General features: G+C 30.2%; 1 protein-coding gene across 4 annotated transcripts in view; it reads right to left on the bottom strand.

The window, feature by feature from the left end:
* LOC143224723 (uncharacterized) overlaps window positions 1-26,778 on the bottom strand; it is a 171,753-nt gene that overhangs the window by 80,696 nt on the left and 64,279 nt on the right. For all 4 annotated transcript variants that reach the window (XM_076452964.1, XM_076452967.1, XM_076452965.1 and 1 more), the window contains 3 exons: window positions 23,790-23,904; window positions 23,489-23,645; window positions 22,067-22,131 (listed from right to left, as the gene is read on the bottom strand). In XM_076452964.1, the coding sequence (XP_076309079.1) occupies window positions 22,067-22,131; window positions 23,489-23,645; window positions 23,790-23,904 (337 nt within the window). The remainder of the gene's footprint in view (window positions 1-22,066; window positions 22,132-23,488; window positions 23,646-23,789; window positions 23,905-26,778) is intronic.

The following is a 26,778-nucleotide window of genomic DNA, read 5'->3' on the forward strand; positions in this document are numbered from 1 at the left end:
AGTGATATTTAACTGTGATTTACTGATACCTCATTACTGTGTAAACTACAAGTGATATTTAACTGTGATTTACTGATACCTCATTACTGTGTAAACTACAAGTGATATTTAACTGTGATTTACTGATACCTCATTACTGTGTAAACTACAAGTGATATTTAACTGTGATTTACTGATACCTCATTACTGTGTAAACTACAAGTGATATTTAACTGTGATTTACTGATACCTCATTACTGTGTAAACTACAAGTGATATTTAACTTTGTGATTTACTGATACCTCATTACTGTGTAAACTACAAGTGATATTTAACTTTGTGATTTACTGATACCTCATTACTGTGTAAACTACAAGTGATATTTAACTTTGTGATTTACTGATACCTCATTACTGTGTAAACTACAAGTGATATTTAACTGTGATTTACTGATACCTCATTACTGTGTAAACTACAAGTGATATTTAACTGTGATTTACTGATACCTCATTACTGTGTAAACTACAAGTGATATTTAACTTTGTGATTTACTGATACCTCATTACTGTGTAAACTACAAGTGATATTTAACTTTGTGATTTACTGATACCTCATTACTGTGTAAACTACAAGTGATATTTAACTTTGTGATTTACTGATACCTCATTACTGTGTAAACTACAAGTGATATTTAACTGTGATTTACTGATACCTCATTACTGTGTAAACTACAAGTGATATTTAACTGTGATTTACTGATACCTCATTACTGTGTAAACTACAAGTGATATTTAACTTTGTGATTTACTGATACCTCATTACTGTGTAAACTACAAGTGATATTTAACTTTGTGATTTACTGATACCTCATTACTGTGTAAACTACAAGTGATATTTAACTTTGTGATTTACTGATACCTCATTACTGTGTAAACTACAAGTGATATTTAACTTTGTGATTTACTGATACCTCATTACTGTGTAAACTACAAGTGATATTTAACTTTGTGATTTACTGATACCTCATTACTGTGTAAACTACAAGTGATATTTAACTGTGATTTACTGATACCTCATTACTGTGTAAACTACAAGTGATATTTAACTTTGTGATTTACTGATACCTCATTACTGTGTAAACTACAAGTGATATTTAACTGTGATTTACTGATACCTCATTACTGTGTAAACTACAAGTGATATTTAACTGTGATTTACTGATACCTCATTACTGTGTAAACTACAAGTGATATTTAACTGTGATTTACTGATACCTCATTACTGTGTAAACTACAAGTGATATTTAACTGTGATTTACTGATACCTCATTACTGTGTAAACTACAAGTGATATTTAACTGTGATTTACTGATACCTCATTACTGTGTAAACTACAAGTGATATTTAACTGTGATTTACTGATACCTCATTACTGTGTAAACTACAAGTGATATTTAACTTTGTGATTTACTGATACCTCATTACTGTGTAAACTACAAGTGATATTTAACTTTGTGATTTACTGATACCTCATTACTGTGTAAACTACAAGTGATATTTAACTGTGATTTACTGATACCTCATTACTGTGTAAACTACAAGTGATATTTAACTGTGATTTACTGATACCTCATTACTGTGTAAACTACAAGTGATATTTAACTGTGATTTACTGATACCTCATTACTGTGTAAACTACAAGTGATATTTAACTGTGATTTACTGATACCTCATTACTGTGTAAACTACAAGTGATATTTAACTGTGATTTACTGATACCTCATTACTGTGTAAACTACAAGTGATATTTAACTGTGATTTACTGATACCTCATTACTGTGTAAACTACAAGTGATATTTAACTGTGATTTACTGATACCTCATTACTGTGTAAACTACAAGTGATATTTAACTTTGTGATTTACTGATACCTCATTACTGTGTAAACTACAAGTGATATTTAACTTTGTGATTTACTGATACCTCATTACTGTGTAAACTACAAGTGATATTTAACTTTGTGATTTACTGATACCTCATTACTGTGTAAACTACAAGTGATATTTAACTTTGTGATTTACTGATACCTCATTACTGTGTAAACTACAAGTGATATTTAACTGTGATTTACTGATACCTCATTACTGTGTAAACTACAAGTGATATTTAACTGTGATTTACTGATACCTCATTACTGTGTAAACTACAAGTGATATTTAACTGTGATTTACTGATACCTCATTACTGTGTAAACTACAAGTGATATTTAACTGTGATTTACTGATACCTCATTACTGTGTAAACTACAAGTGATATTTAACTGTGATTTACTGATACCTCATTACTGTGTAAACTACAAGTGATATTTAACTGTGATTTACTGATACCTCATTACTGTGTAAACTACAAGTGATATTTAACTTTGTGATTTACTGATACCTCATTACTGTGTAAACTACAAGTGATATTTAACTTTGTGATTTACTGATACCTCATTACTGTGTAAACTACAAGTGATATTTAACTTTGTGATTTACTGATACCTCATTACTGTGTAAACTACAAGTGATATTTAACTTTGTGATTTACTGATACCTCATTACTGTGTAAACTACAAGTGATATTTAACTGTGATTTACTGATACCTCATTACTGTGTAAACTACAAGTGATATTTAACTGTGATTTACTGATACCTCATTACTGTGTAAACTACAAGTGATATTTAACTGTGATTTACTGATACCTCATTACTGTGTAAACTACAAGTGATATTTAACTGTGATTTACTGATACCTCATTACTGTGTAAACTACAAGTGATATTTAACTGTGATTTACTGATACCTCATTACTGTGTAAACTACAAGTGATATTTAACTTTGTGATTTACTGATACCTCATTACTGTGTAAACTACAAGTGATATTTAACTGTGATTTACTGATACCTCATTACTGTGTAAACTACAAGTGATATTTAACTTGTGATTTACTGATACCTCATTACTGTGTAAACTACAAGTGATATTTAACTTTGTGATTTACTGATACCTCATTACTGTGTAAACTACAAGTGATATTTAACTTTGTGATTTACTGATTTACTGATACCTCATTACTGTGTAAACTACAAGTGATATTTAACTGTGTGATTTACTGATACCTCATTACTGTGTAAACTACAAGTGATATTTAACTGTGATTTACTGATACCTCATTACTGTGTAAACTACAAGTGATATTTAACTGTGTGATTTACTGATACCTCATTACTGTGTAAACTACAAGTGATATTTAACTGTGATTTACTGATACCTCATTACTGTGTAAACTACAAGTGATATTTAACTTTGTGATTTACTGATACCTCATTACTGTGTAAACTACAAGTGATATTTAACTGTGATTTACTGATACCTCATTACTGTGTAAACTACAAGTGATATTTAACTGTGATTTACTGATACCTCATTACTGTGTAAACTACAAGTGATATTTAACTTTGTGATTTACTGATACCTCATTACTGTGTAAACTACAAGTGATATTTAACTGTGATTTACTGATACCTCATTACTGTGTAAACTACAAGTGATATTTAACTGTGATTTACTGATACCTCATTACTGTGTAAACTACAAGTGATATTTAACTGTGATTTACTGATACCTCATTACTGTGTAAACTACAAGTGATATTTAACTTTGTGATTTACTGATACCTCATTACTGTGTAAACTACAAGTGATATTTAACTTTGTGATTTACTGATACCTCATTACTGTGTAAACTACAAGTGATATTTAACTTTGTGATTTACTGATACCTCATTACTGTGTAAACTACAAGTGATATTTAACTTTGTGATTTACTGATACCTCATTACTGTGTAAACTACAAGTGATATTTAACTTTGTGATTTACTGATACCTCATTACTGTGTAAACTACAAGTGATATTTAACTTTGTGATTTACTGATACCTCATTACTGTGTAAACTACAAGTGATATTTAACTGTGATTTACTGATACCTCATTACTGTGTAAACTACAAGTGATATTTAACTGTGATTTACTGATACCTCATTACTGTGTAAACTACAAGTGATATTTAACTGTGATTTACTGATACCTCATTACTGTGTAAACTACAAGTGATATTTAACTGTGATTTACTGATACCTCATTACTGTGTAAACTACAAGTGATATTTAACTGTGATTTACTGATACCTCATTACTGTGTAAACTACAAGTGATATTTAACTTTGTGATTTACTGATACCTCATTACTGTGTAAACTACAAGTGATATTTAACTGTGATTTACTGATACCTCATTACTGTGTAAACTACAAGTGATATTTAACTTTGTGATTTACTGATACCTCATTACTGTGTAAACTACAAGTGATATTTAACTGTGTGATTTACTGATACCTCATTACTGTGTAAACTACAAGTGATATTTAACTTTGTGATTTACTGATACCTCATTACTGTGTAAACTACAAGTGATATTTAACTGTGATTTACTGATACCTCATTACTGTGTAAACTACAAGTGATATTTAACTTTGTGATTTACTGATACCTCATTACTGTGTAAACTACAAGTGATATTTAACTTTGTGATTTACTGATACCTCATTACTGTGTAAACTACAAGTGATATTTAACTTTGTGATTTACTGATACCTCATTACTGTGTAAACTACAAGTGATATTTAACTTTGTGATTTACTGATACCTCATTACTGTGTAAACTACAAGTGATATTTAACTGTGATTTACTGATACCTCATTACTGTGTAAACTACAAGTGATATTTAACTTTGTGATTTACTGATACCTCATTACTGTGTAAACTACAAGTGATATTTAACTTTGTGATTTACTGATACCTCATTACTGTGTAAACTACAAGTGATATTTAACTTTGTGATTTACTGATACCTCATTACTGTGTAAACTACAAGTGATATTTAACTTTGTGATTTACTGATACCTCATTACTGTGTAAACTACAAGTGATATTTAACTTTGTGATTTACTGATACCTCATTACTGTGTAAACTACAAGTGATATTTAACTTTGTGATTTACTGATACCTCATTACTGTGTAAACTACAAGTGATATTTAACTTTGTGATTTACTGATACCTCATTACTGTGTAAACTACAAGTGATATTTAACTTTGTGATTTACTGATACCTCATTACTGTGTAAACTACAAGTGATATTTAACTTTGTGATTTACTGATACCTCATTACTGTGTAAACTACAAGTGATATTTAACTGTGATTTACTGATACCTCATTACTGTGTAAACTACAAGTGATATTTAACTGTGATTTACTGATACCTCATTACTGTGTAAACTACAAGTGATATTTAACTTTGTGATTTACTGATACCTCATTACTGTGTAAACTACAAGTGATATTTAACTTTGTGATTTACTGATACCTCATTACTGTGTAAACTACAAGTGATATTTAACTGTGTGATTTACTGATACCTCATTACTGTGTAAACTACAAGTGATATTTAACTGTGATTTACTGATACCTCATTACTGTGTAAACTACAAGTGATATTTAACTTTGTGATTTACTGATACCTCATTACTGTGTAAACTACAAGTGATATTTAACTGTGATTTACTGATACCTCATTACTGTGTAAACTACAAGTGATATTTAACTGTGATTTACTGATACCTCATTACTGTGTAAACTACAAGTGATATTTAACTTTGTGATTTACTGATACCTCATTACTGTGTAAACTACAAGTGATATTTAACTGTGTGATTTACTGATACCTCATTACTGTGTAAACTACAAGTGATATTTAACTGTGATTTACTGATACCTCATTACTGTGTAAACTACAAGTGATATTTAACTTTGTGATTTACTGATACCTCATTACTGTGTAAACTACAAGTGATATTTAACTGTGATTTACTGATACCTCATTACTGTGTAAACTACAAGTGATATTTAACTTTGTGATTTACTGATACCTCATTACTGTGTAAACTACAAGTGATATTTAACTTTGTGATTTACTGATACCTCATTACTGTGTAAACTACAAGTGATATTTAACTTTGTGATTTACTGATACCTCATTACTGTGTAAACTACAAGTGATATTTAACTTTGTGATTTACTGATACCTCATTACTGTGTAAACTACAAGTGATATTTAACTTTGTGATTTACTGATACCTCATTACTGTGTAAACTACAAGTGATATTTAACTGTGATTTACTGATACCTCATTACTGTGTAAACTACAAGTGATATTTAACTGTGATTTACTGATACCTCATTACTGTGTAAACTACAAGTGATATTTAACTGTGATTTACTGATACCTCATTACTGTGTAAACTACAAGTGATATTTAACTGTGATTTACTGATACCTCATTACTGTGTAAACTACAAGTGATATTTAACTGTGATTTACTGATACCTCATTACTGTGTAAACTACAAGTGATATTTAACTGTGATTTACTGATACCTCATTACTGTGTAAACTACAAGTGATATTTAACTGTGATTTACTGATACCTCATTACTGTGTAAACTACAAGTGATATTTAACTGTGATTTACTGATACCTCATTACTGTGTAAACTACAAGTGATATTTAACTGTGATTTACTGATACCTCATTACTGTGTAAACTACAAGTGATATTTAACTGTGATTTACTGATACCTCATTACTGTGTAAACTACAAGTGATATTTAACTGTGATTTACTGATACCTCATTACTGTGTAAACTACAAGTGATATTTAACTTTGTGATTTACTGATACCTCATTACTGTGTAAACTACAAGTGATATTTAACTGTGATTTACTGATACCTCATTACTGTGTAAACTACAAGTGATATTTAACTTTGTGATTTACTGATACCTCATTACTGTGTAAACTACAAGTGATATTTAACTGTGTGATTTACTGATACCTCATTACTGTGTAAACTACAAGTGATATTTAACTTTGTGATTTACTGATACCTCATTACTGTGTAAACTACAAGTGATATTTAACTGTGATTTACTGATACCTCATTACTGTGTAAACTACAAGTGATATTTAACTGTGATTTACTGATACCTCATTACTGTGTAAACTACAAGTGATATTTAACTGTGTGATTTACTGATACCTCATTACTGTGTAAACTACAAGTGATATTTAACTGTGATTTACTGATACCTCATTACTGTGTAAACTACAAGTGATATTTAACTGTGTGATTTACTGATACCTCATTACTGTGTAAACTACAAGTGATATTTAACTGTGATTTACTGATACCTCATTACTGTGTAAACTACAAGTGATATTTAACTGTGATTTACTGATACCTCATTACTGTGTAAACTACAAGTGATATTTAACTTTGTGATTTACTGATACCTCATTACTGTGTAAACTACAAGTGATATTTAACTGTGATTTACTGATACCTCATTACTGTGTAAACTACAAGTGATATTTAACTGTGATTTACTGATACCTCATTACTGTGTAAACTACAAGTGATATTTAACTGTGATTTACTGATACCTCATTACTGTGTAAACTACAAGTGATATTTAACTTTGTGATTTACTGATACCTCATTACTGTGTAAACTACAAGTGATATTTAACTTTGTGATTTACTGATACCTCATTACTGTGTAAACTACAAGTGATATTTAACTTTGTGATTTACTGATACCTCATTACTGTGTAAACTACAAGTGATATTTAACTTTGTGATTTACTGATACCTCATTACTGTGTAAACTACAAGTGATATTTAACTTTGTGATTTACTGATACCTCATTACTGTGTAAACTACAAGTGATATTTAACTGTGATTTACTGATACCTCATTACTGTGTAAACTACAAGTGATATTTAACTGTGATTTACTGATACCTCATTACTGTGTAAACTACAAGTGATATTTAACTGTGATTTACTGATACCTCATTACTGTGTAAACTACAAGTGATATTTAACTGTGATTTACTGATACCTCATTACTGTGTAAACTACAAGTGATATTTAACTTTGTGATTTACTGATACCTCATTACTGTGTAAACTACAAGTGATATTTAACTGTGATTTACTGATACCTCATTACTGTGTAAACTACAAGTGATATTTAACTTTGTGATTTACTGATACCTCATTACTGTGTAAACTACAAGTGATATTTAACTGTGTGATTTACTGATACCTCATTACTGTGTAAACTACAAGTGATATTTAACTTTGTGATTTACTGATACCTCATTACTGTGTAAACTACAAGTGATATTTAACTGTGTGATTTACTGATACCTCATTACTGTGTAAACTACAAGTGATATTTAACTGTGATTTACTGATACCTCATTACTGTGTAAACTACAAGTGATATTTAACTTTGTGATTTACTGATACCTCATTACTGTGTAAACTACAAGTGATATTTAACTTTGTGATTTACTGATACCTCATTACTGTGTAAACTACAAGTGATATTTAACTTTGTGATTTACTGATACCTCATTACTGTGTAAACTACAAGTGATATTTAACTTTGTGATTTACTGATACCTCATTACTGTGTAAACTACAAGTGATATTTAACTGTGATTTACTGATACCTCATTACTGTGTAAACTACAAGTGATATTTAACTTTGTGATTTACTGATACCTCATTACTGTGTAAACTACAAGTGATATTTAACTGTGATTTACTGATACCTCATTACTGTGTAAACTACAAGTGATATTTAACTGTGATTTACTGATACCTCATTACTGTGTAAACTACAAGTGATATTTAACTTTGTGATTTACTGATACCTCATTACTGTGTAAACTACAAGTGATATTTAACTTTGTGATTTACTGATACCTCATTACTGTGTAAACTACAAGTGATATTTAACTTTGTGATTTACTGATACCTCATTACTGTGTAAACTACAAGTGATATTTAACTGTGATTTACTGATACCTCATTACTGTGTAAACTACAAGTGATATTTAACTTTGTGATTTACTGATACCTCATTACTGTGTAAACTACAAGTGATATTTAACTTTGTGATTTACTGATACCTCATTACTGTGTAAACTACAAGTGATATTTAACTTTGTGATTTACTGATACCTCATTACTGTGTAAACTACAAGTGATATTTAACTTTGTGATTTACTGATACCTCATTACTGTGTAAACTACAAGTGATATTTAACTGTGATTTACTGATACCTCATTACTGTGTAAACTACAAGTGATATTTAACTTTGTGATTTACTGATACCTCATTACTGTGTAAACTACAAGTGATATTTAACTTTGTGATTTACTGATACCTCATTACTGTGTAAACTACAAGTGATATTTAACTTTGTGATTTACTGATACCTCATTACTGTGTAAACTACAAGTGATATTTAACTTTGTGATTTACTGATACCTCATTACTGTGTAAACTACAAGTGATATTTAACTTTGTGATTTACTGATACCTCATTACTGTGTAAACTACAAGTGATATTTAACTGTGATTTACTGATACCTCATTACTGTGTAAACTACAAGTGATATTTAACTGTGATTTACTGATACCTCATTACTGTGTAAACTACAAGTGATATTTAACTGTGATTTACTGATACCTCATTACTGTGTAAACTACAAGTGATATTTAACTGTGATTTACTGATACCTCATTACTGTGTAAACTACAAGTGATATTTAACTTTGTGATTTACTGATACCTCATTACTGTGTAAACTACAAGTGATATTTAACTGTGATTTACTGATACCTCATTACTGTGTAAACTACAAGTGATATTTAACTTTGTGATTTACTGATACCTCATTACTGTGTAAACTACAAGTGATATTTAACTGTGTGATTTACTGATACCTCATTACTGTGTAAACTACAAGTGATATTTAACTTTGTGATTTACTGATACCTCATTACTGTGTAAACTACAAGTGATATTTAACTGTGTGATTTACTGATACCTCATTACTGTGTAAACTACAAGTGATATTTAACTGTGATTTACTGATACCTCATTACTGTGTAAACTACAAGTGATATTTAACTTTGTGATTTACTGATACCTCATTACTGTGTAAACTACAAGTGATATTTAACTTTGTGATTTACTGATACCTCATTACTGTGTAAACTACAAGTGATATTTAACTTTGTGATTTACTGATACCTCATTACTGTGTAAACTACAAGTGATATTTAACTTTGTGATTTACTGATACCTCATTACTGTGTAAACTACAAGTGATATTTAACTGTGATTTACTGATACCTCATTACTGTGTAAACTACAAGTGATATTTAACTTTGTGATTTACTGATACCTCATTACTGTGTAAACTACAAGTGATATTTAACTTTGTGATTTACTGATACCTCATTACTGTGTAAACTACAAGTGATATTTAACTTTGTGATTTACTGATACCTCATTACTGTGTAAACTACAAGTGATATTTAACTTTGTGATTTACTGATACCTCATTACTGTGTAAACTACAAGTGATATTTAACTGTGATTTACTGATACCTCATTACTGTGTAAACTACAAGTGATATTTAACTTTGTGATTTACTGATACCTCATTACTGTGTAAACTACAAGTGATATTTAACTTTGTGATTTACTGATACCTCATTACTGTGTAAACTACAAGTGATATTTAACTTTGTGATTTACTGATACCTCATTACTGTGTAAACTACAAGTGATATTTAACTTTGTGATTTACTGATACCTCATTACTGTGTAAACTACAAGTGATATTTAACTTTGTGATTTACTGATACCTCATTACTGTGTAAACTACAAGTGATATTTAACTGTGATTTACTGATACCTCATTACTGTGTAAACTACAAGTGATATTTAACTGTGATTTACTGATACCTCATTACTGTGTAAACTACAAGTGATATTTAACTGTGATTTACTGATACCTCATTACTGTGTAAACTACAAGTGATATTTAACTTTGTGATTTACTGATACCTCATTACTGTGTAAACTACAAGTGATATTTAACTTTGTGATTTACTGATACCTCATTACTGTGTAAACTACAAGTGATATTTAACTGTGATTTACTGATACCTCATTACTGTGTAAACTACAAGTGATATTTAACTGTGATTTACTGATACCTCATTACTGTGTAAACTACAAGTGATATTTAACTTTGTGATTTACTGATACCTCATTACTGTGTAAACTACAAGTGATATTTAACTTTGTGATTTACTGATACCTCATTACTGTGTAAACTACAAGTGATATTTAACTTTGTGATTTACTGATACCTCATTACTGTGTAAACTACAAGTGATATTTAACTGTGTGATTTACTGATACCTCATTACTGTGTAAACTACAAGTGATATTTAACTGTGATTTACTGATACCTCATTACTGTGTAAACTACAAGTGATATTTAACTGTGATTTACTGATACCTCATTACTGTGTAAACTACAAGTGATATTTAACTGTGATTTACTGATACCTCATTACTGTGTAAACTACAAGTGATATTTAACTGTGATTTACTGATACCTCATTACTGTGTAAACTACAAGTGATATTTAACTGTGATTTACTGATACCTCATTACTGTGTAAACTACAAGTGATATTTAACTTTGTGATTTACTGATACCTCATTACTGTGTAAACTACAAGTGATATTTAACTGTGATTTACTGATACCTCATTACTGTGTAAACTACAAGTGATATTTAACTGTGATTTACTGATACCTCATTACTGTGTAAACTACAAGTGATATTTAACTGTGATTTACTGATACCTCATTACTGTGTAAACTACAAGTGATATTTAACTTTGTGATTTACTGATACCTCATTACTGTGTAAACTACAAGTGATATTTAACTGTGTGATTTACTGATACCTCATTACTGTGTAAACTACAAGTGATATTTAACTGTGATTTACTGATACCTCATTACTGTGTAAACTACAAGTGATATTTAACTTTGTGATTTACTGATACCTCATTACTGTGTAAACTACAAGTGATATTTAACTGTGATTTACTGATACCTCATTACTGTGTAAACTACAAGTGATATTTAACTTTGTGATTTACTGATACCTCATTACTGTGTAAACTACAAGTGATATTTAACTTTGTGATTTACTGATACCTCATTACTGTGTAAACTACAAGTGATATTTAACTTTGTGATTTACTGATACCTCATTACTGTGTAAACTACAAGTGATATTTAACTTTGTGATTTACTGATACCTCATTACTGTGTAAACTACAAGTGATATTTAACTGTGTGATTTACTGATACCTCATTACTGTGTAAACTACAAGTGATATTTAACTGTGATTTACTGATACCTCATTACTGTGTAAACTACAAGTGATATTTAACTGTGATTTACTGATACCTCATTACTGTGTAAACTACAAGTGATATTTAACTGTGATTTACTGATACCTCATTACTGTGTAAACTACAAGTGATATTTAACTTTGTGATTTACTGATACCTCATTACTGTGTAAACTACAAGTGATATTTAACTGTGATTTACTGATACCTCATTACTGTGTAAACTACAAGTGATATTTAACTGTGACTTACTGATACTTCATTACTGTGTAAACTACAAGTGATATTTAACTGTGATTTACTGATACCTCATTACTGTGTAAACTACAAGTGATATTTAACTGTGTGATTTACTGATACCTCATTACTGTGTAAACTACAAGTGATATTTAACTGTGATTTACTGATACCTCATTACTGTGTAAACTACAAGTGATATTTAACTTTGTGATTTACTGATACCTCATTACTGTGTAAACTACAAGTGATATTTAACTGTGTGATTTACTGATACCTCATTACTGTGTAAACTACAAGTGATATTTAACTGTGATTTACTGATACCTCATTACTGTGTAAACTACAAGTGATATTTAACTTTGTGATTTACTGATACCTCATTACTGTGTAAACTACAAGTGATATTTAACTTTGTGATTTACTGATACCTCATTACTGTGTAAACTACAAGTGATATTTAACTTTGTGATTTACTGATACCTCATTACTGTGTAAACTACAAGTGATATTTAACTTTGTGATTTACTGATACCTCATTACTGTGTAAACTACAAGTGATATTTAACTTTGTGATTTACTGATACCTCATTACTGTGTAAACTACAAGTGATATTTAACTTTGTGATTTACTGATACCTCATTACTGTGTAAACTACAAGTGATATTTAACTTTGTGATTTACTGATACCTCATTACTGTGTAAACTACAAGTGATATTTAACTTTGTGATTTACTGATACCTCATTACTGTGTAAACTACAAGTGATATTTAACTGTGATTTACTGATACCTCATTACTGTGTAAACTACAAGTGATATTTAACTTTGTGATTTACTGATACCTCATTACTGTGTAAACTACAAGTGATATTTAACTGTGATTTACTGATACCTCATTACTGTGTAAACTACAAGTGATATTTAACTGTGATTTACTGATACCTCATTACTGTGTAAACTACAAGTGATATTTAACTGTGATTTACTGATACCTCATTACTGTGTAAACTACAAGTGATATTTAACTGTGATTTACTGATACCTCATTACTGTGTAAACTACAAGTGATATTTAACTGTGATTTACTGATACCTCATTACTGTGTAAACTACAAGTGATATTTAACTTTGTGATTTACTGATACCTCATTACTGTGTAAACTACAAGTGATATTTAACTTTGTGATTTACTGATACCTCATTACTGTGTAAACTACAAGTGATATTTAACTTTGTGATTTACTGATACCTCATTACTGTGTAAACTACAAGTGATATTTAACTGTGTGATTTACTGATACCTCATTACTGTGTAAACTACAAGTGATATTTAACTGTGATTTACTGATACCTCATTACTGTGTAAACTACAAGTGATATTTAACTGTGATTTACTGATACCTCATTACTGTGTAAACTACAAGTGATATTTAACTGTGATTTACTGATACCTCATTACTGTGTAAACTACAAGTGATATTTAACTGTGATTTACTGATACCTCATTACTGTGTAAACTACAAGTGATATTTAACTGTGATTTACTGATACCTCATTACTGTGTAAACTACAAGTGATATTTAACTTTGTGATTTACTGATACCTCATTACTGTGTAAACTACAAGTGATATTTAACTGTGATTTACTGATACCTCATTACTGTGTAAACTACAAGTGATATTTAACTTTGTGATTTACTGATACCTCATTACTGTGTAAACTACAAGTGATATTTAACTGTGATTTACTGATACCTCATTACTGTGTAAACTACAAGTGATATTTAACTTTGTGATTTACTGATACCTCATTACTGTGTAAACTACAAGTGATATTTAACTGTGTGATTTACTGATACCTCATTACTGTGTAAACTACAAGTGATATTTAACTTTGTGATTTACTGATACCTCATTACTGTGTAAACTACAAGTGATATTTAACTGTGTGATTTACTGATACCTCATTACTGTGTAAACTACAAGTGATATTTAACTTTGTGATTTACTGATACCTCATTACTGTGTAAACTACAAGTGATATTTAACTTTGTGATTTACTGATACCTCATTACTGTGTAAACTACAAGTGATATTTAACTTTGTGATTTACTGATACCTCATTACTGTGTAAACTACAAGTGATATTTAACTTTGTGATTTACTGATACCTCATTACTGTGTAAACTACAAGTGATATTTAACTTTGTGATTTACTGATACCTCATTACTGTGTAAACTACAAGTGATATTTAACTTTGTGATTTACTGATACCTCATTACTGTGTAAACTACAAGTGATATTTAACTTTGTGATTTACTGATACCTCATTACTGTGTAAACTACAAGTGATATTTAACTGTGATTTACTGATACCTCATTACTGTGTAAACTACAAGTGATATTTAACTGTGATTTACTGATACCTCATTACTGTGTAAACTACAAGTGATATTTAACTGTGATTTACTGATACCTTCATTACTGTGTAAACTACAAGTGATATTTAACTTTGTGATTTACTGATACCTCATTACTGTGTAAACTACAAGTGATATTTAACTTTGTGATTTACTGATACCTCATTACTGTGTAAACTACAAGTGATATTTAACTGTGTGATTTACTGATACCTCATTACTGTGTAAACTACAAGTGATATTTAACTGTGATTTACTGATACCTCATTACTGTGTAAACTACAAGTGATATTTAACTTTGTGATTTACTGATACCTCATTACTGTGTAAACTACAAGTGATATTTAACTTTGTGATTTACTGATACCTCATTACTGTGTAAACTACAAGTGATATTTAACTTTGTGATTTACTGATACCTCATTACTGTGTAAACTACAAGTGATATTTAACTGTGTGATTTACTGATACCTCATTACTGTGTAAACTACAAGTGATATTTAACTGTGATTTACTGATACCTCATTACTGTGTAAACTACAAGTGATATTTAACTGTGATTTACTGATACCTCATTACTGTGTAAACTACAAGTGATATTTAACTGTGATTTACTGATACCTCATTACTGTGTAAACTACAAGTGATATTTAACTGTGATTTACTGATACCTCATTACTGTGTAAACTACAAGTGATATTTAACTGTGATTTACTGATACCTCATTACTGTGTAAACTACAAGTGATATTTAACTTTGTGATTTACTGACACTTCATTACTGTGTAAACTACAAGTGATATTTAACTGTGATTTACTGATACCTCATTACTGTGTAAACTACAAGTGATATTTAACTGTGACTTACTGATACTTTATTACTGTGTAAACTACAAGTGATATTTAACTGTGATTTACTGATACCTCATTACTGTGTAAACTACAAGTGATATTTAACTGTGTGATTTACTGATACCTCATTACTGTGTAAACTACAAGTGATATTTAACTTTGTGATTTACTGATACCTCATTACTGTGTAAACTACAAGTGATATTTAACTTTGTGATTTACTGATACCTCATTACTGTGTAAACTACAAGTGATATTTAACTGTGTGATTTACTGATACCTCATTACTGTGTAAACTACAAGTGATATTTAACTGTGATTTACTGATACCTCATTACTGTGTAAACTACAAGTGATATTTAACTGTGATTTACTGATACCTCATTACTGTGTAAACTACAAGTGATATTTAACTTTGTGATTTACTGATACCTCATTACTGTGTAAACTACAAGTGATATTTAACTGTGATTTACTGATACCTCATTACTGTGTAAACTACAAGTGATATTTAACTTTGTGATTTACTGATACCTCATTACTGTGTAAACTACAAGTGATATTTAACTTTGTGATTTACTGATACCTCATTACTGTGTAAACTACAAGTGATATTTAACTGTGATTTACTGATACCTCATTACTGTGTAAACTACAAGTGATATTTAACTTTGTGATTTACTGATACCTCATTACTGTGTAAACTACAAGTGATATTTAACTGTGATTTACTGATACCTCATTACTGTGTAAACTACAAGTGATATTTAACTGTGATTTACTGATACCTCATTACTGTGTAAACTACAAGTGATATTTAACTGTGATTTACTGATACCTCATTACTGTGTAAACTACAAGTGATATTTAACTGTGCTTTACTGATACCTCATTACTGTGTAAACTACAAGTGATATTTAACTTTGTGATTTACTGATACTTTATTACTGTGTAAACTACAAGTGATATTAAACTGTGATTTATTGATACCTTATTACTGTGTAAACTACAAGTGATATTTAACTGTGACTTACTGATACTTTATTACTGTGTAAACTACAAGTGATATTTAACTGTGATTTACTGATACCTCATTACTGTGTAAACTACAAGTGATATTTAACTGTGTGATTTACTGATACCTCATTACTGTGTAAACTACAAGTGATATTTAACTGTGATTTACTGATACCTCATTACTGTGTAAACTACAAGTGATATTTAACTGTGTGATTTACTGATACCTCATTACTGTGTAAACTACAAGTGATATTTAACTGTGATTTACTGATACCTCATTACTGTGTAAACTACAAGTGATATTTAACTTTGTGATTTACTGATACCTCATTACTGTGTAAACTACAAGTGATATTTAACTGTGATTTACTGATACCTCATTACTGTGTAAACTACAAGTGATATTTAACTGTGATTTACTGATACCTCATTACTGTGTAAACTACAAGTGATATTTAACTGTGATTTACTGATACTTTATTACTGTGTAAACTACAAGTGATATTTAACTGTGTGATTTACTGATACCTCATTACTGTGTAAACTACAAGTGATATTTAACTTTGTGATTTACTGATACCTCATTACTGTGTAAACTACAAGTGATATTTAACTTTGTGATTTACTGATACCTCATTACTGTGTAAACTACAAGTGATATTTAACTGTGTGATTTACTGATACCTCATTACTGTGTAAACTACAAGTGATATTTAACTGTGATTTACTGATACCTCATTACTGTGTAAACTACAAGTGATATTTAACTGTGATTTACTGATACCTCATTACTGTGTAAACTACAAGTGATATTTAACTTTGTGATTTACTGATACCTCATTACTGTGTAAACTACAAGTGATATTTAACTGTGATTTACTGATACCTCATTACTGTGTAAACTACAAGTGATATTTAACTTTGTGATTTACTGATACCTCATTACTGTGTAAACTACAAGTGATATTTAACTTTGTGATTTACTGATACCTCATTACTGTGTAAACTACAAGTGATATTTAACTGTGATTTACTGATACCTCATTACTGTGTAAACTACAAGTGATATTTAACTTTGTGATTTACTGATACCTCATTACTGTGTAAACTACAAGTGATATTTAACTGTGTGATTTACTGATACCTCATTACTGTGTAAACTACAAGTGATATTTAACTGTGATTTACTGATACCTCATTACTGTGTAAACTACAAGTGATATTTAACTGTGATTTACTGATACCTCATTACTGTGTAAACTACAAGTGATATTTAACTGTGCTTTACTGATACCTCATTACTGTGTAAACTACAAGTGATATTTAACTTTGTGATTTACTGATACTTTATTACTGTGTAAACTACAAGTGATATTAAACTGTGATTTATTGATACCTTATTACTGTGTAAACTACAAGTGATATTTAACTGTGACTTACTGATACTTTATTACTGTGTAAACTACAAGTGATATTTAACTGTGATTTACTGATACTTTATTACTGTGTAAACTACAAGTGATATTTAACTGTGTGATTTACTGATACCTCATTACTGTGTAAACTACAAGTGATATTTAACTGTGATTTACTGATACCTCATTACTGTGTAAACTACAAGTGATATTTAACTGTGTGATTTACTGATACCTCATTACTGTGTAAACTACAAGTGATATTTAACTGTGATTTACTGATACCTCATTACTGTGTAAACTACAAGTGATATTTAACTTTGTGATTTACTGATACCTCATTACTGTGTAAACTACAAGTGATATTTAACTTTGTGATTTACTGATACCTCATTACTGTGTAAACTACAAGTGATATTTAACTTTGTGATTTACTGATACCTCATTACTGTGTAAACTACAAGTGATATTTAACTGTGATTTACTGATACCTCATTACTGTGTAAACTACAAGTGATATTTAACTTTGTGATTTACTGATACCTCATTACTGTGTAAACTACAAGTGATATTTAACTTTGTGATTTACTGATACCTCATTACTGTGTAAACTACAAGTGATATTTAACTTTGTGATTTACTGATACCTCATTACTGTGTAAACTACAAGTGATATTTAACTTTGTGATTTACTGACACTTCATTACTGTGTAAACTACAAGTGATATTTAACTGTGATTTACTGATACCTCATTACTGTGTAAACTACAAGTGATATTTAACTTTGTGATTTACTGACACTTCATTACTGTGTAAACTACAAGTGATATTTAACTGTGATTTACTGATACCTCATTACTGTGTAAACTACAAGTGATATTTAACTGTGATTTACTGATACCTCATTACTGTGTAAACTACAAGTGATATTTAACTGTGACTTACTGATACTTTTTTACTGTGTAAACTACAAGTGATATTTAACTGTGATTTACTGATACTTTATTACTGTGTAAACTACAAGTGATATTTAACTGTGATTTACTGATACCTCATTACTGTGTAAACTACAAGTGATATTTAACTTTGTGATTTACTGATACCTCATTACTGTGTAAACTACAAGTGATATTTAACTTTGTGATTTACTGATACCTCATTACTGTGTAAACTACAAGTGATATTTAACTGTGTGATTTACGGATACCTCATTACTGTGTAAACTAGAAGTGATATTTAACTGTGTGATTTACAGATACCTCATTACTGTGTAAACTACAAGTGATATTTAACTGTGATTTACTAATACGTCATTACTGTGTAAACTACAAGTGATATTTAACTGTGACTTACTGATACTTCATTACTGTGTAAACTACAAGTGATATTTAACTGTGATTTACTGATACCTCATTACTGTGTAAACTACAAGTGATATTTAACTGTGATTTACTGATACCTCATTACTGTGTAAACTACAAGTGATATTTAACTGTGTGATTTACTGACACTTCATTACTGTGTAAACTACAAGTGATATTTAACTTTGTGATTTACTGATACCTCATTACTGTGTAAACTACAAGTGATATTTAACTGTGTGATTTACTAATACCTCATTACTGTGTAAACTACAAGTGATATTTAACTTTGTGATTTACTGACACTTCATTACTGTGTAAACTACAAGTGATATTTAACTGTGATTTACTGATACCTCATTACTGTGTAAACTACAAGTGATATTTAACTTTGTGATTTACTGACACTTCATTACTGTGTAAACTACAAGTGATATTTAACTGTGTCATTTACTGACACTTCATTACTGTGTAAACTACAAGTGATATTTAACTTTGTGATTTACTGATACATCTTTACTGTGTAAACTACAAGAGATATTTAACTGTGTGATTTACTGATACCTCCTTACTGTGTAAATTACAAGTATTTCTAACAGACTTACATACTTCTAGATTGTAGTATTTCTAAAAGACTTACATACTTCTGGATTGTAGTATTTCTAACAGACTTACATACTTCTGGATTGTAGTATTTGTAACAGACTTACATACTTCTGGATTGTAGTATTTCTAACAGACTTGCATACTTCTGGATTGTAGTATTTGTAACAGACTTACATACTTCTGGATTGTAGTATTTCTAACAGACTTGCATACTTCTGGATTGTAGTATTTCTAACAGACTTGCATACTTCTGGATTGTAGTATTTCTAACAGACTTACATACTTCTGGATTGTAGTATTTCTAACAGACTTACATACTTCTGGATTGTAGTATTTCTAACAGACTTACACACTTCTGGATTTTAGTATTTCTAACAGACTTACAGATTTAAATGTATTTTATCAAAGCTTAAGAAACATAAACACTTTCTAGTTCTTTCAGACTGTTCGTGTCTTATTACAAACAGTAAAGAATATTTAGATGTTTATAAATAAGAAAACCAAGATTAAAGTGGTACATTAACAGAGATGCCAACTATTTCAAATGACTGAGTGAATGATTGTAGACAGAGCCCATATAAATATCCTACAACCACTGGATACAGTTTTGAGTCATTCATGTCTGTGGATCCATCTGTGGCTAAACTGTAAACACTCTTAATAAGTATGCTTAAAATCATTTTGTCATCTTCACAGCCCAACATTTGTACAATGGCTGTAGTTTTGGTTCTAGCACAGCCATATTTTTTTGCTATATCAGAGTCTGGGAACATTTTTCTGAATATTATCGGCTACAGCTAGAGGTAAATTATGAGCAATGACTAATTGCGTGAACATCACTTCTACATTTACGGTTTCATATTTTGAATTCTTACTCATAAATGTCATTTTTTGCATCGTTTTTGTCTTTGCCTCAGCCTTTTGTTGGTGAGATGTATGTCTGGAACAATCGTTTATCCCATCATGCATCACAGAAAAATCGATGTGACAAACTGTACAAAACACGACTGTCACTGACTTTGGATGCAATGACCAGATATTTTGCACTATACTCTTTCCTAAATTTTTGATTCACAGTTTTAGGCCTTTTAGATTTGCCAGAAACAAGACAATCTGGTGAACGAGGCCTTTTTTTTTTTCATCTTGTGAACGATTGCATTGGTGTTTCTATGCCGCTTAGAAAGCGAGAAATACCCATCTATGCAAGTGCTGATTGGCTGACAAGCACTGATGACGTAACTATGGATTCCCCCACATACCCAGTATGGGGAAGCACCACACTCAAACTATTGGTAGACGTCACAGATACAAATATTTTTTATTATTTCAAGCACAAACATTATTATCGCAAGTAGCCATTTGGACTATGTCTTTTATTTATTATCAAAATTTATTTGTATCTCACTAGAAATTTTCTTTTCACCCCTTTCAAGGCCTGGGGGAACAATTTATTACATTATTGTATAGGCCTATATGATATGTAATAATTTGGGAATTGCAACAAGTAGTAATATTTGTCTGTATGAACATATAGTTGTTATGATTATGCTCAAATCGTAATGGTTGGCATTTTGCATTAAGAGATACAAGAAAATTCCAAATTAGTAAGTGTTTTCTAGATTTAAACTTACATGACTTCTAGTAACTTATACATCACGACAATCCACTGCACTGAACCAAATACACAGAATTAGTTACTATTACCTTACCTGGTGAATCAAAGTCATAAAACAGGACCATGGCAAAGTGGAACACCAACGTAGAAAGAGGCATCCTAAAATAACAAGATTATTTTAATATACAGATCAAACCATTTATTTACCAAAGGTTACTGTTAACTGAGTTTATTTATTTTTTAAATCAGTTCATTTGAAATTTTGTTTCATACAAAATTTACAATGTTTCTTGCATGAAAGTTACAAATAACAGTAAAACAAAGCTCTATTGTATAAAATATTTTCCAATTTATTATGCACTTCTACAAGTACATTAAAATGTACACTCATTTTGCATGCAAGTTTGAAAACAAATAACTGTGTTTTGGAAGTTTTGTTATATTTCACTTTTCTTTCAAGCTAACTTCTTTAACATTATTGGTTACAGCACTTACAACACTTTCAGTTATTATATCTAGATTTTTGGAAATTATTTTGTTGTAACCTAAAATGCCCATGCTCATCTGCAAAATTATAAGGTACCTTCATGATTCACAGAGGTCTCAATGTGCCAGTCAAGTGTCTCCATTATGTTAATTATTTCTACAGTTACCCAAATTCTATAACTGATTTGCCTGTTGCCATTTCCTAAACTTACTTTAGTTCAACTTTTTCTAAAAGCAAATAGTGATAAGTTAACCTCCATATATTGTACATTCAATAAGTGACAATTAGAAGTTTAAAGCAGTTACATCAAAAGTTGGACAAATGTTTAAATCACACCTGAAAAATAATACCCAGGTACACACCCTCAGGATCTCCTCAGCATGCATGCAAAATTTCAGGTTACTTTGTTCTTTCCTCTTGAAATTTGAGAGTCACACACACAGACAGACTCTTTTAATAAACCAGATTATCAACTTTGTATATGGATTTAAAACAAACCTAGATCTTTCTGCCCAAGTCTTATAAGATATATACTGGATTTATAGCAAAAACACTGATAACAACTAAGGCAGCCGATTAATGATGGATTCTAATTTCTAAAGGTTTTCATCGTATACTGATTTAAGACATTACAAACTTTAGTTAGCTTGTCAAGAGTTTGGTTTTATCCTTTGAGATCTTACTTATATAGCAACACTGATTAGAAATTACAAATAATTAATGTGAAGTAAATTTCAATTTAATTTTAAGGATAAATGTTTACTGAAAATAAAGAAATGTGTTCAACCTAACACTTCAACTTCAGCCAGTCAGCATCTGTGGTGGGAAATCTTAGTCAGTCGTTTGAATAAAAATAACATTTTTAAAATCTTAAGCTCGTAACAAACAGCATGTTCTAAAAACTTCTGATGCAATCACTGAGTAGTAAAAATGTTACAAGTTTAGGTTTGTGATTTTTAAAATGTATTCATATGTTACAAGTCAATGATCGTAAAGATGTATTACAACATTAAAAACTTCAAAACTTACCAAATTGGAGCACTGACAGCAATGAGCAATGACATGCCTGAAACCAGCAGGCACATGCATGGGAAGATTAACACTATCAACAAGGTTCCAAGGCCTCCTTTCATCACATAGTTCCACATCCTGTTGACATGACGACCAAATCCTTTACCAATAAAACCTTACAAAAAATAGATAAGGATTTATATGTTTGCAGCCATTCATTATGTTATTTCACAAAATTATAAAACTTGTACATGAATTATAACATGTTCATTTATGTGTTTCTTCATGAGAAAGAGAAATGAAAGTTGTAGTGTTCTACCTGTGTCTGGCCTGGACTCAAACTCTGTTCTCGATTTTGATATATGTCTCCAGAGGATCACGAGCCTTGAACATAACGTTTGAGTCAGTGAAGACTTTCTGGGATATAGAACACCCTAAGCCAAGAAATAATATAAATCAATTATTGTGACATTTCACAATACCCAAACCAGGGTTGTAATAAGACAGCTTGAGTTTTAAATATTAAAAACTTAAAACTACTGCCACATTAATCTCAGCCTAAAATTTCTACATTTTGGAGCACTAGTTACATTTGTTTTTCATTAAAATAAGTAGATTAAGACAGAGGTGTACATTAAACTGTTAATTTCCTTATATAATAATGCAAAGTAATAAAGTTGATAAAGCATAATCTGTTTTCTCAAACACTTTCAATAACTGTACAGGAAATTAATATTTCAACATTTCAAGGGCTACTTCTACAAAAAACATCCTCAAAACTGTTGGTGTCTTATTTAAATGGTGTTCTATTCACATTCCTTTTGAGAATTTGTCTATTAATTCACATGCATTAGTTCTACATCTATAAACTACATTATATGTATTGTTTACTTATACTATATGCTGGTTTCACTTAATTTCAAGTTGGTCCATGTTAAAGTACAAAGTTAGATGTTTTCTTTTATTTTACTGTATGATAGCATTTATATATATTATATATAGTTCTATGCCCATTACTACACTATTACTATTTACAAGTATGCTTTCAAATAAAGTTCTGTCAATTACAGCTAATTTATTAAGGTCTTAAAACCACGAAACAGTTTTGTGTATGCAAGTATGTGAAATTCACATAGGGTCTAGATGTAGCTTCTACTTTACCAAATATATAATGAAGGTAGTTTCAACATATGCTTTATAAGTTTTCTTTACAAACAAAATAAAATGGATCAATCATACAAAATTATTATAAAACACCTTCTGGCTCCTCCTGTGGTTAAGTCAAACCACCTCAAAGATAATTATCACAATACTATTAATACAGTAATTTCTATTAACTTGTTCTTCATGTTAAACAATGACTGCTGGCTGGATTGTTGGTAGGTAAACTAATGAGGTGCTAGTTTACAACTGCTACCAATATCCAATCTGTTAGTACTGTTGACATGGGTAACATTTGGAGTAGGATCTCAGTATTCCATAACTAAATATTTCCAGCTTGCTTCAAACAGTCTTTCTTATTCATGTTTGACTTGGCTTTAATAGATATATCACAAGAAACGTCTTTTTCAAAATACTAAAATAAATAATGAAACAGCCATGCTCTTTTAAAATATATCCACCAATTCTTCAGGTAAAAAAATAATTATTTTATCTTTCAACAAATATAATTAATTAGGTAAGTACCACTAGAGACAGAGACCAACCAGCATGTTGTTAAAATGTGTTAATAATGGTTGTAACTAAGTTGTTTATGTACACTTTCAACAAATATAATTAATTAGGTGTCACTAGAGACAGAGACCAACCAGCACATTGTTAAAATGTGTCAATAATGATTGTAACTAAGTTGTTTATGTACACTCGTATGTTCTAAGGACAGATGAATGGTTGTAACTGAGTTGTTTACGTACACTCGTATGTTCTAAGCACAGATGAATGGTTGTAACTGAGTTGTTTACGCACACTCGTATGTTCTAAGCACAGATGAATGGTTGTAACCAAGTTGCTTATGTACACTCGTATGTTCTAAGGACAGATGAATGGTTGTAACCGAGTTGTTTATGTACACTCGTATGTTCTGAGGACAGATGAATGGTTGTAACTGAGTTGTTTACGTACACTCGTATGTTCTAAGCACAGATGAATGGTTGTAACTGAGTTGTTTACGTACACTCGTATGTTCTAAGCACAGATGAATGGTTGTAACTGAGTTGTTTACGTACACTCGTATGTTCTAAGCACAGATGAATGGTTGTAACTGAGTTGTTTACGTACACTCGTATGTTCTAAGCACAGATGAATGGTTGTAACTGAGTTGTTTACATTACACTCGTATGTTCTAAGCACAGATGAATGGTTGTAACTGAGTTGTTTACGTACACTCATATGTTCTAAGCACAGATGAATGGTTGTAACTGAGTTGTTTACGTACACTCATATGTTCTAAGCACAGATGAATGGTTGTAACTGAGTTGTTTACGTACACTCGTATGTTCTAAGCACATATGAATGGTTGTAACTGAGTTGTTTACGTACACTCATATGTTCTAAGCACAGATGAATGGTTGTAACTAAGTTGTTTATGTACACTCGTATGTTCTAAGCACAGATGAATGATTGTAACTTAGTTGTTTATGTACACTCGTATGTTCTAAGCACAGATGAATGGTTGTAAATGAGTTGTTTATGTACGTACACTCGTATGTTCTAAGGACAGATGAATGGTTGTAAATGAGTTGTTTATGTACACTCGTATGTTCTAAGCACAGATGAATGATTGTAACTTAGTTGTTTATGTACGTACACTCGTATGTTCTAAGGACAGATGAATGGTTGTAAATGAGTTGTTTACGTACACTCGTATGTTCTAAGCACAGATGAATGGTTGTAAATGAGTTGTTTATGTACACTCGTATGTTCTAAGCACAGATGAATGGTTGTAACTGAGTTGTTTACGTACACTCGTATGTTCTAAGCACAGATGAATGGTTGTAACTGAGTTGTTTACGTACACTCGTATGTTCTAAGCACAGATGAATGGTTGTAACTGAGTTGTTTACGTACACTCGTATGTTCTAAGCACAGATGAATGGTTGTAACTGAGTTGTTTACGTACACTCGTATGTTCTAAGCACAGATGAATGGTTGTAACTGAGTTGTTTACGTACACTCGTATGTTCTAAGCACAGATGAATGGTTGTAACTGAGTTGTTTACGTACACTCATATGTTCTAAGCACAGATGAATGGTTGTAACTGAGTTGTTTACGTACACTCATATGTTCTAAGCACAGATGAATGGTTGTA

The sequence above is a fragment of the Tachypleus tridentatus genome, chromosome 9 (genome assembly GCF_004210375.1).
Source record: "Tachypleus tridentatus isolate NWPU-2018 chromosome 9, ASM421037v1, whole genome shotgun sequence".
Lineage (NCBI taxonomy): Eukaryota > Metazoa > Arthropoda > Merostomata > Xiphosura > Limulidae > Tachypleus > Tachypleus tridentatus.